This window comes from Protomyctophum parallelum (genome assembly GCF_964188405.1).
Source record: "Protomyctophum parallelum genome assembly, chromosome: 7".
Lineage (NCBI taxonomy): Eukaryota > Metazoa > Chordata > Actinopteri > Myctophiformes > Myctophidae > Protomyctophum > Protomyctophum parallelum.
In genome coordinates, this window is record NC_139705.1 from 13,268,216 (window position 1) to 13,281,920 (window position 13,705).

At 40.5% G+C, this 13,705-nt stretch overlaps 1 protein-coding gene across 2 annotated transcripts in view; it reads left to right on the forward strand.

Moving 5' to 3' along the window:
- Positions 1 to 13,705, forward strand: part of cntn3a.1 (contactin 3a, tandem duplicate 1) — a 136,415-nt gene that overhangs the window by 16,141 nt on the left and 106,569 nt on the right. For both annotated transcript variants that reach the window (XM_083769096.1, XM_083769097.1), the window contains exon 2: positions 7,673 to 7,816. In XM_083769096.1, the coding sequence (XP_083625222.1) occupies positions 7,762 to 7,816 (55 nt within the window). In that variant the 5' untranslated portion in view covers positions 7,673 to 7,761. The remainder of the gene's footprint in view (positions 1 to 7,672; positions 7,817 to 13,705) is intronic.

The window sequence follows — 13,705 nt, forward strand, 5'->3', positions numbered from 1 at the left end:
TAGATTAATTTTTTTAATCGAGTCCCAGCTCTAGTTGTAGGATATGCTTCAAATTATAGAGCTGTCATACCATTACAATTGTTTGTTTTGTAATGTTACTACCACTGTAATGTTATAGTGTCGAAGTCCCACCCCCCCGGAAAATAAATCCCCGTTCATTTTCCTCATAGACTTTTCAGAAAGTATTTATTTAAAGACGTTTATGCCGCGGACAAAGCCAACTCTTGTCGTGACAAATCATGACAATAAACACAATGTTTTGGGCCAAACAAAGAATTAGAAAGTAGAAAAAACTACTTGAGTTGGCTTCGTACGGAGCTTAAAAGTTCTTTACATAAATACTTTTTGAAATGTCTATGGGAAAAATGCATTGGGATTCATTTCCTGGGCCTGGTGTCGTCATGAAAGGGGGCGGGACTGCGATGCTCTATTGTTTGTTGAGCAGAGCAACAGAGTTAGGTCTGAACTGAATACAGTTTTATTTTGCTATGAATTGATATTTACATCCACATGCATGCAGCTCCACTTCTCAGAGTATGTGTCTGCAGCAGCCTGTGTGTGCGTGCATGCGCGCGCATCTAACAGACTGCTTGCAAGTTTGCAACATGGCTCTTAAAAAGGAAACTCATACTGTCTCTAACAATGCTGCTGCTCACCCCTTCTCCCTCTCCCCCTCCTTTCTAATTGCACTTTGAGCACAGAGCACTTTATGAGCATGATACAATAAAAGAAAAAATATTTTCTTAAGTCTCAGTCTAAGGAGTTTTACTTCTATTTTCTATACGGTGAGCGAGTCTTTTTCTGTCAAAGTTTCCCTTATGTTTTTGAGACCACCGTAGTCAAGTTTGGGAAAAAAGGACGAAGAAAGGCGCGACAGTTTTCTCAGTGCTTCACCCTCTCCCCCTCCCCCACCTGTACCGCTGATGGCCCAAAGACGCTCTCTCCAGTTTTGGAATGCGGTCATTGATTGGTGATCGTTAACGTCTATTGAGACAAAGGTCAGATTCTCACCTAATACTTCGGTAGACTCAAATCCGTATGGGCGGGGAATTGGGATTCTTGCATATTTAATTGGCTGGGGTTTGCCTTCACACTGTCATTCGCAGCAATTGGAAACGCAGCAGGGGGGACCTTTATCAATGTGTTCCATTCATAAACTATAGCCTACACAGTGAAATCTATGGTGATAAAATTACACTCATAACGTGCATGTGTCGTGCCGTCTGGGACCCCCCCCCCCTCTCTCTCTCTCTCTCTACGCACGCAGCCGCCACACACTGTTCTTTTGGGCATGCAGCACAGCGCTGCGTGAACGCACTGATATAACTCCCCAGTCCCACACAGTGACAGCACTCCATGTTTACGGCACGCACAGACAGACAGACAGACAGACAGACAGACAGACAGAATATTATGTAGGCTATAATACACTGCAGTGTTTTTATGTGTTTTCTTAAGCAATTGATTAATGTACACGTCCTCATTTCGATCAGGGCTTCAGTCTCCTTATTCGACCACGTCTATCCACAGTAACGGGACATCTTTGCGCTGCGTAAAATATGCCTTCTCCGTCTCCAACTGTGTTCAGCTCCTCACCCGCCACATTATGTTTGCTTCATTTCCTTTATTTACTGCGGATTGCATTCACACCTGCACCAAATCGTAGTCAAGTGCGATTCGAAGCGAAGCGAAACCCACGTTTTTGGGCGGAGTAAAATGCGGTTATTTGCTTTGCATTAGGATTCGAATGAGCCTTCACACCTGCCAAACGAAGCGCACTTTCTGACAATGCGCAGCAGGATTCGTTTTAATCGCAGCAAAGCTCTCTGGTATGAATGTGACCTAAGCATACACTCAACTCACGATACGTATCACGATATGAGGTTCATGATACGATTTTTCACTTTATTTTAAACACAAATTTATTTTCCAGACAAATGACTAGGCCACTTATTTAAGTGTACAAAAAGCTTTCTTTGATGGCATCTTAGAATAGATGTAGACCTATTTGACAGTGCAGAAACATAATTGCCTTCCTTGATGTATTAATGAGCATCAATAACGACCATCACCTGGGTAGTGGGTACAGACACACACAGCTCCCCTCTGCAGGCCTCTACTACTGAAAGTGACTGCATGGAGCCTGTCTCGTTTCTCTCCAAAAGCACTTGAATATGATGGAATATGATTAAAGCTCACATTTCATATCCCCCCCCCACAAAAAAACAGGGAACAAGCTAGGGAACGCATTTTGTTACGATGATGTAATGTAATGTATGACCCGAATGGAAACAAGACCGCAATGTCTTTCTTCGGTGCTGTCCTTTTAGACCAATGCTGTGCTTGACTGTACCCTGTACTGTTTGCATCTTATTGTCTAATAAAATGATCAATCAATCAATTTTTTTCGCCAAAGCACATAGAAAGCCTCCGTCTTTAGCAACGGCCGCTGGCAGTGAGTGGGTGGATTATTGATGTATTTACTCTGGTCGTAAATGAGTTAATGGTTAATGATGGTTATCTAATTGTGCTGAGCAGGGAGAAACATGGAGCAGAGCCTGAACGCCAAGATAAAACATATCCACACTTGTATTCACATTCTATAATAAAAATTGGTTCTTCTATTCGTGAGTTATCTGACTGAACTTAAACGTACCGTTTTGATTGGCGCTGTGGGCCTTGGAAAAAACATGACAGGTGTTATACGTCATTGGCAGAAGGCAGTGTTTATGTTTATTCTTATGTTTATTAAAGGATCCCCATTATAGACACATGGAAGAGCCTCTAGTCTACCTGGGGTCCTGAACAAAGCAAATACAATACAGATGTACAACTAAAAATAAAAACCAACAATAAAACAAAATAACAAAATAATACAAAAAACTAATTTACATTATAAACTCTAAACTCTAAAGTCCAGACAAATTAAACAAATACAAAAATCACAGTTATGTACTTGTTGGCAAGGTATCTCTTGATATATTTTTTTAAGTAATCTTGTTATGTATTGTGTTTTTGGGCAGCACATTCCAGAGTATTATTGACCTATATATACAGTGAGTAGTGAATGAGTTAAGAGCAGGGAGATAGAAATACAATAACAACCCCCCATGGGAAACAGAACTAAGAGCCCACAGCGCATAACAACCAACCAGGACCAGTAGCGCATACGCAGAAGGAATGCAGAAAGAACACACTTAGGTGAGCTTAAATAACCCGCCCAATTGGTCAGTGACGTATGGGACTTGCAGAACACTATACAGTACACCCATATGGTAATGGACAAACATGTTAACCTCTCGAGTGTGTGCTGCCTGAACTAACTCAGGCTACGTGCTGTATCATTAGTTGTAGGGCTATGCTCCTTTAATGCATTACGGCCGGTTGTGGTTATACGATAAATCATCCCTCGTGTTCATATTTTGAACGAGAGACATGTTGGAAGTCAGAAATGAAGAGCTTAGTATATCCATCTGGTCAAAACCACGGAGAGCTCCCTAGATTAGGAGATACAAGGCATTCTTTCTGAGCCGGGGGGGGGGGGGGGGGGGGGGGCAGCGTTTGCCTGCGTGCACGGACGCACGCACACAAATAAGTGGTTTCCAGATATATACATCTACAGTACATACAGTACATTATATACGTATATATATATATATATATATATATATATATATACACATTTTTACGAGTTCACAATGTGTTGCAAAGCGCTTGTAGACGGGCTATTTTCACAGAATGATTTCCTCCAGAATAATGGTGCCTGCGTGCACGGACGCACGCACAGACGCACGCACGCACGCATGCACGCACACAAATAAGTGGTTTCCAGATATATACATCTACAGTACATACAGTACATTATATACGTATATATATATATATATATATATAGTATACACACACATTTTTACGAGTTCACAATGTGTTGCAAAGCGCTTGTAGACTAGACGGGCTATTTTCACAGAATGATTTCCTCCAGAATAATGGTGGGAATGTGGTTAAAAATCTAAATTACTTGTGGCTTTCAAGACAGGACATATTCTCATCATCCCCTGGACATTGCTTTTAGGGGGGTCAAAAGGTCAACAGTATGAATGATAGGCCTATACCCCAGTAGGGGTGTCAGGCGTAAGTAAGTAAGTAATGGATGATAGGTGCACCGTGTAAATGTAGCAAAAGGCCATGTGTAGACTGGGCCCTAGAAGTGGGTTGCCTAGGAAACGTGGACAATTACTATCCTTGTGAGTAACCTTTGTATTTAATTATTTGCGCAAGCAGAGCGCGCAATTAAAAATTTCGCCCGGTCTCTTCCGCCGTGACAGCTGTCCCCCCCATTCGATGGGACCAAACGACCACAAATGACCATATTTCTTACGTCATCATTTAGAGCTAGTCAAACGTATACTATATACATAATCAGTAAAAATAAAATAGCAAATTGTGCCTGATCTGCTGGGAACAGAGTACGTAGTGTGTATATGTATGACTAGCTCTTAATGATGACGTAGGAAATATGGTCATTTGTGGTCGTTTGGTCCCAGCAAACCAGGCACAGATTTGCTGTTTTCTTGCATAAACATCAAATGGCGGGACAGCTGTCACGGTTTTTGGCACAAAGTAACCACAGTATACCGCTAATCAACTTACAACTACACACTCTATATAGTATATGTATATGTATACGTATGTCTTACGTCATCATTTACAGCTAGTCATACGTATACTATATACATAATCAGTAAGAAATAAAATAGCAAATTGTGCCTGATCTGCTGGGACCAGAGTACGTGTTGTGTATATGTATGACTAGCTCTCAATGATGACGTAAGAAATATGGTCATTTGTGTAATCTGGTCCCAGCAAACCAGGCACAGATTTGCTGTTTTCTTGCATAAACATCAAATGGCGGGACGGCTGTCACGGTTTTTGGTGCAAAGTAACCACAGTATACCGCTAATCAACTTACAACTACATACTCTATATAGTATATATATATGTATACGTATATGTATACGTATGTCTTACGTCATCATTGAGAGCTAGTCATACGTATACTATATACATGTTCAGTAAAAATAAAATAGCAAATTGTGCCTGATCTGCTGGGACCAGAGTACGTGGTGTGTATATGTATGACTAGCTCTTAATGATGACGTAAGAAATATGGTCATTTGTGTAGTCTGGTCCCAGCAAACCAGGCACAGATTTGCTGTTTTCTTGCATAAACATCAAATGGCGGGACGGCTGTAACGGTTTTTGGCGCAAAGTAACCACAGTATACCGCTAATCAACTTACAACTACATACTCTATATAGTATATGTATATGTATACGTATGTCTTACGTCATCATTTAGAGCTAGTCATACGTATACTATATACATAATCAGTAAAAAATAAAATAGCAAATTGTGCCTAATCTGCTGGGACCAGAGTACGTGTTGTGTATATGTATGACTAGCTCTCAATGATGACGTAAGAAATATGGTCATTTGTGTAATCTGGTCCCAGCAAACCAGGCACAGATTTGCTGTTTTCTTGCATAAACATCAAATGGCGGGACGGCTGTCACGGTTTTTGGTGCAAAGTAACCACAGTATACCGCTAATCAATTTACAACTACATACTCTATATAGTATATGTATATGTATACGTATATGTATACGTATGTACATATACACACCACGTACTCTGGTCCCAGCAGATCAGGCACAAGTTGCTATTTTATTTTTACTGATTATGTATATAGTATACGTATGACTAGCTCTCAATGATGACGTAAGAAATATGGTCATTTGTGTAATCTGGTCCCAGCAAACCAGGCACAGATTAGCTGTTTTCTTGCATAAACATCAAATGGCGGAACGGCTGTCACGGTTTTTGGCGCAAAGTAACCACAGTATACCGCTAATCAACTTACAACTACATACTCTATATAGTATATATATATGTATACGTATGTCTTACGCTAGTCATATGTATACTACATACATAATCAGTAAAAAATAAAATAGCAAATTGTGCCTGATCTGCTGGGACCAGAGTACGTGGTGTGTATATGTATGACTAGCTCTCAATAATGACATAAGAAATATGGTCATTTGTGTAATCTGTCACGGTTTTTGGCGCAAAGTAACAACAGTATACCACTAATCAACTTACAACTACATACTCCATATAGTATATCAGACAGATCAGGCACAATTTGCTATTGTATAACTGCTCTCAATGATTACCTAAGTAATACAACATTATGTTTCTGGGGTGTATAAAAGTAACGAAAGTGTCAAAAGGTTAACCATAAATGTTAACGTTAGTGTAGTGTGCAAACAATTAAATACAAATCCAACTACAGATTACGGAAGTATTTTAGATCATGTATATTTTAACAAATGTGAAAGTATTATTACAGAAATTGAAGTTAGAGACACATATTACTCTGATCATGATTTAGTATTAATATCACTATAGTCCAACATGAAATACATTTAAAACAATTGACAATTTACAATAAGTAATACAATAATTATACTGTATAATATATTTTAATTCAGTTTATATACTTTTTTTTTCATCACATATCACACACACACACCTTAGACTATATGCACACACATTTATCTATACACATTTACAGACACCCACCCACCCACATATACTTACATTCACACACACACACCACAAGTTCTCAGACTTATACCTATTTACAAAAGTGTTGATAATTGTTTGACTATTTGGAATGTAAGGTCTGAGATGCAGAATTTCACCAGTGACTTGGGGAAGCTAAAAGACTAGAACATAATGTGCAGAAATGTGATACAGGCCAGTCCAGATGGTATGAGTCAAATCCTGCCCTATATGGCTAGAGTATTACAGGACCGAACAAGCACGCGCATACACGCACGCCACCCATCCCAGTGTTTATAGAATGCGCACTTACACACACACTGAGACAAGCACATATACGGACTCCTGGAGGGCCGTAATTGGTCAAGAAACTTCTTGAGAGTTTAGAAATGACATCATTGCATTAGGTGCACCTTCTTCATTGGCTACAGACCCAAAATATGGTATGGGCTCGTGCGTGCGAATAGACTCACTGTATTATGGTGATATATAACGTTTTGAAACAAAGAGAAAAGGCAATAGTAGTATTCCTTCTGTTCGGTACTCAACCTGTGTTTATCCTGTCCCCACTTTCCCCTCCCCCTCCTTTTTGAACATCATGTGAACCTTTTTATACTCAAGTAATAAATATATTCAATGTTACAACTTTACAACCCCTGCTCCGACTGACTCATTTGACTGGCAGCCTGTGACCTCCTGCGACGACTTTACTACAGTATCAACTAAATACAAATATATTGGACATAAAAAAAGACAATAACATTTTAATACTAATATAGACTGAAGTAATTAAAGCGGGGCATGTTTGCATGTTTGGAATTGTAACAGCTGAAATCAATAATATATCAGTATTCTGATATAAAGGTGGGGGCCGCATGTGGACCCCGGTCCGCCAGTTGCCCATGTATGGACTAGAGTAGACCATGAGACCAATAACCACTGGTTCTGAATGCCTAATGGCATATATTTCTTCCCCTCTGCATGTCTCTCTCTTTCTTTATTTCTATTACACTGACTTACTCTATTTTTCTTTTCCTTTGACAGAAGAACAGAGAAAGTGTCAGAAAGGACAAAGCCAAGATTCTGCACTCCTGTGATTGGATGTGAGCTTGTATTGACCTGAGACCATTAAAATGGAGTTGCTATGGAAACTTATACCGCTACTATCATTGGTGGAATGCCTGGCAGGTAAGCTTCCTGACATTCACATTCTTTGGTCCGCCATTAAAATATTTAATTGAATTTATTGTATTAAATGGAACATCACCTTTTGAACGGGCGCCAAGTGTAAGAAAGAGGGATTTGCTTCTAGGGCTGAGGATTTACAGTTTCTAAATCTCTAAATCTCCAAAACTTGTGTATAAATGGTATAAAGAATGCTCATGCTATATTCATTCTATTGGCAACTAAAGGCACCTAACCATCAGTCCTTCAAAAGATGAATAGGAACTATTCCCATTCATTACACTTTTTTAGTCATTGAATCATGTTTGGGAAGAATAAGTGAGGCTCTCACTCTTAAAGACAGCCGATATCTTATCGTAACGTACTATATGAATGTGAAAAGCGTTCAGTTTAAAGTGCACCTCAATTGTTACCCTAATTGAAGTTCCATCCGTAGCACGGAAATCTTGTCATTGATCTTGCTTTATATTAAATGCAGGACCTAATTTTCTCCCCTTACAAAATGTTCAGGGTCAAACGCTCCTAACAATGTCAGTATATGAAGCTGGGAACAAGATGAATACAGGACTTCATCATCACACGAGTAAGGCATCCAGAGGAATCAGTAATCTTTCAGAGCCACCCCTTCTCTCAGCTGGGGATCTAAAATAATTGTGCGTGCGTGCGTTCGTGTGTAGATGTTTTTTTTGTTCATGCAGTGTCTCCATTTAAGAGCGAGACCGCACGTGACGCCGGTGCCTAAATTTGCCTACACGGCAATTAGCACCACTTATCACTAGATCCAGTACGCATCGGTGGTTGTCTAATGAGCCTTTCCTCAGGGAACTGTGATTCACTTTGGGATTAGTAATTTCAAGATTAAGTGTAGATCACATTTTATGCCCTATTATACAGTAGGCATCATTTTAAATACACACACACGTCTGCCACATCAGTGGCAATCTTAGGCACAGATGCCACTGCCTGAAGGACCCCATCCAAGGACGCGATCTGTGTGAATAATGTACTACTGTTGCTTGCCAAAAATAGCCAATCTACTGTACACAACAACATCGGCAACAACATCAAATTAAAAATCTGCCTTTATTCCCCCGAGCCCTGCTTCGCAAACAGCTCTAGTTGTAATTAAGAGGTATGGGTACAACATTTAAAGTTACTCACTCAAAGCACATCAGTTCTTGACAAGGGGAGCAGGGGGCGAGACATTAAGATGAAGTGTATTGTGTTGCACAGCCCTTGCCTCACTTGCGGGGCTCACCCTCACAGTTGGGAGCTCAAGCTAACCAAGCATTAATATTCAGGACGGAGCATATTACATATGCTCAGTTTCGAAGACAAGCATGGTGCAATAGCATAACGATAGACTTCCAAAGCCCCTCCGCGTTCCGAGAAAGACACGATAAGCATTTCAGTATGCAGGCGCATATGTGCCATAGCGGGTGGAGGGAAGCACAGCGTGAGGATGGGAGATAGATAGGTAATGTTATGTAGGTTATTTATCCCGACTCCGAGATTTTACTTGTGTGTGTGTGACTGTGTGTGTGTGTGTGTGTGGGTGCGGGCGGGTGTGTGTGTTTGTTTTTACTTTGCATGGAGTTGTGTGGGAGTGTGGACGGGCCAAGGGGAGGCATTCCCATTGTGAGTTCATCTGAAGTTAACCAGAGCTCCCCTAGCTCTCCCTCAGGGCTCGAAATGCCCAAGGCAAGGGTGTGTGCGTGCGTGCGTGCGTGCGTGTGTGCGTGTGTGTGCACATGCGTGTGTGTGTGTGTATGTGTGTGTGTGTATGTGTGTGTGTGTGTGTGGTATATGGTGGGGTAGTTACAGACAGACAGACAGACAGACAGACAGACAGACAGACAGACAGACAGACGAGATTAAAATAAATGCAGGTTATCACCACACAATTATGAAGTTGGCAAATGATGGAAGTAGGAAGCTTCATCCAGAAAGTACATCTACACAGCTTACAAATGTGATTACAGAATTAGTATTGGACGTACTGTAGTGTAAAAAAAAAAAAAAAAAAAAAAGCACCTGCTATATTACATTCTCAGATGTGCACCGGCGTGTTCACTTTAGATACAGTAGTGTTGCCATAATGCAGTCCTGTTTTGTTATTCAATCTAACAAACACTCTTGGATTGTTATCACTATTGATTAATGGATGCATTGAATGCTGGTGGTAGTAGATCTGTTCAGTACTGGAAAATCCTGAGTGTTAATTTAAGTTTTGAGTCAAAGAATGGAGCTGTAAGTGTCCACATAACACTCTGTATTTCAGTGTTCAGTTGTGTTCTTAGTGTGGGATACCTGTACTGAGTAATGTGTATTGTGTATGTAATGTGTATTGTATGACTGCATGGCCCATCATACAATACTGCTCCTAAATCATATGTTGTTTACAGACTCCACAATGAAATCGTACATGTTTAGCCAACTACCCTATTAAAATAGCAGATCCACAAATCTTGCGATGCCGATGGAAAATTAAGGGCATATCTCTGGACTGCGCAGTATATCTTTTGCTAACTACCATATAGCTGCTGAGTGAATTCTGGGGCACATTGCCTGCATAGTACAGTATGTACTGATTTAACTCATTGATTCATCAAAAAGTGGCAGAGACTTTATGGCTCCTATTGCAAGGTTCTTCACTGTATCTTTGAAGTTTACTGTATATGTGAAGATGTACTGCAGAGTATTCTCCGGTGAAGGTTGCTCCTATAATTTATGTTGTATTTGCTCCATCCAGCAATGAAAATAGCGTATATGCAAAAGTCTGAATTTACATACAGTATACAGAGAGATAACCTAGAAATGCTTCCTGTATGCAACATTGTCAAATGGATAGTTGCGTTATTTCGTTTTGGTATGTCGTATGTTTGTTAACCTCTAATATGTGAACATTCTACTAAATACGTATATGATAATACTAATTATTATGCCATTTTAGGATTTCTTCTCACGAAGCAAAATATATAAAAATAACACATCCATATCACACTAATCAGCTACTTACACATACAGTGCAAATACTGTAGGCAGTGATAAAGACGTTAAGCTTGCCATCAGTAAACATACAGCAATACGTACTGTTATTTTGGCCTACTGTTGACTTTGTCTCATACTGCATTGTTAGTATTTACCAAGCAAAAGGATCCATATAATCACACTCTGCCCACTGTCAACCAGCCATATCGAATCCCCAAATGGTCAAATCATGCATTCTGGAAGTTAGTATGTTTGGATTACATTACTTCACTGTTGGAAACCATGATGAATGTTCCCATTACTATAGACGACGGCAGCTGGTAAGTGACAAATAACCTACTGAGCAATGTTGGAGAGGAAAAGGTGGGGATATTACTCCAATTAGATGACAAATGGCATTCTCAACAGCAATATGTTCTTGGGTTTATGTAGCCATTCAATAGAGGGAACAGCTAGAGAACAACCGCACAGAAAAAAATCTTTAATTTACTATTCCTTCACATGGAGTTGCGTTCAATCAATGCTCTTTGCCCAGTGAACATGATATTGAATGTGGGGAACACAGGGAATGGAACAGCTAGTGCTTGATATGTATACTAGTTTTGATTAAGTGTAAAAAAAATTGGATGTACAGTATGTAGTCAAATCCTCAGTGTTAATCTAACTCTGGCAGTGAACAAATAGAACAATATAACCCTATAACCCTTACAACTCCTGCAAATAATACCTTTATGGAAACCATTAAAGTTGGCCTCCTTTGTGCTGCTATTTATTATTCATATTTTTCCTTTCAATTACTTTGGTCCCAAACAACATACTGTAACACGAAATCTACCATGGCTGGATTTATATGGAATTTATTATGCACCTGCATTCTCCCTGGAGGATGGTCCCTAAGGATTTTACTGACGCCCATGAACTATTCTCTGGGTCAAAATAGGCCAAAATGTCCACCGCACATTGTTTTACTCTCAAACAAGGTGTCTTGTAAAATACTTGCTGAGAATTTGCTGTGCATCTTCATACTCCCTGGAGGATAAACCCTACTGCAGTTTGGTGACTATGGCATTTCCGCAAGTGTCACCCTTAGGCTATTCGATTGTGATTTAAAAATAATTAATGGTACTGGTATTTTGCTTTTAAAGGAGAATTCCAGGCTAACCGTTTTCTTAGCATAATCTGATGTTATTATATCCTAGAACTAGTGGTACAGGCAGTGTTGTCCATGAACACGTTCAATGAACGATCGTTCACAAACTCGTTCATATTTTGGGTGAACATGAGCTGAACATAGTGTATTTGAGTATTTCTGTGTGATGAACGGCATTGTGAACAAGTTCATTCTGGGCGTGTGTGAAAGACACTCTCTCATAGTTAATTCACTTCGTTCAACAGTGTGTCAGTTTTCCATAGAGCCTTCCAGGCGAAAACCCAGTTAAAATACACCCTAAACAGACCTTTATGTGTAGCGGAAAAAACACCAATTTGGCAATAAAGCATTATAAACCCAAATCCAAATGAACTGGAGGGCACAGCATAAAGCATTCTACTCGCGACGTGCTGATCCACCGTCCACGCATACAGGCAGACAGAAAACATGTCCCGACCGAAACACTAAGGTAAACTTGTTGTGTTTGATTAAACATAATATGCCACTGAAAAATAGCTATTTTGCGTCCAAGTGGTGCTGTGTGCAGGTTACATATCACCTCGGCCGACAGCCCGACACATCTCCCACAGTGAAGACCTGTGCCCCTCGGGGCCTCCACCAGGCCAGGTCAGGTTGTGGCCTCCTGGTGGCACTATAATAAGCCCATGTGAAAAGGATACCATTTCTTCTTACACCTTTGATGAATTGGATGATTTGAGATGAAAATTGCAAAATTTGACATTGACCGGGTTAACGGTGCCGGAGATTAGCTGTACACAGACGGACGGACGGACGCACGCACGCACGCACGTACACGGACATACAAAACATACTCTCTCCCATGCCTTCGGCCTGGTGGAGACAATGATACCTGCGTTTTGTTTCGAACGCAGGCGTATTTACGTGAGCGTGGTCCCTTAAAATTGTCGCACGCATGCTCGTTTTGTGCACACGCCCGCGACTGACTAGACCTGGATTCTGTGGAGATTTATTTTAATGCTTGCGTTGTCGTGCCACTAATGAGCAGACCTGGAGCAGACTTGTCGTTGATCCAGGCGACAACATCTGCGTTAATCGGTCTGTCTGAAAGTACATTTATTCTTCGTCGTACGACGTGTTGCGTGCTGAAAATAGTTGATCTACAAGCTAACAACGCGTCGCGTCCGTGACACGTTGTGAGCTTGTAGATCACCTATTTTTAGCACCTGTAAATATGCAGGTTTTGCCTTCAATAAAAACATATCAGCTTTCATGAGTTGGGGCTTCATTTTCACATATAAAGACAGAAGAAGTGGAAAGGGTTAAGGACTCATAATAATGTAATGGTCATCCCAATGTGATTTTTTTAAAGGTCTGGACTTTATTCCCAATAGAGCGTTGCAGTCCCGCCCCCTCGACTTTTCAGAAAGTATTTATTTAAAGATGTTTACGCCGCGGACAAAGCCAACTCTTGTCGTGACAAATCATGACAATAAACACAATGTTTTGGGCCAAACAAAGAATTAGAAAGTAGTTATGTTGCATTTATATAGAGACTTTATCGAAGGCGCTTTACATAGATTGTGCATTACATTCACCCATTCACACATACATTCATACACCGATTGCGGCGGAAGCCATGCAAGGGAGCATTTTGGAGTTCAGTGTCTTGCCCAAGGACACCTCGACAGGTGTCCTTGGGCAAGTGAACTATGAACTGAACTAGTTCATGTAGAAAGTGAACTTTCCCAACACTGGGTACAGGTGAACTT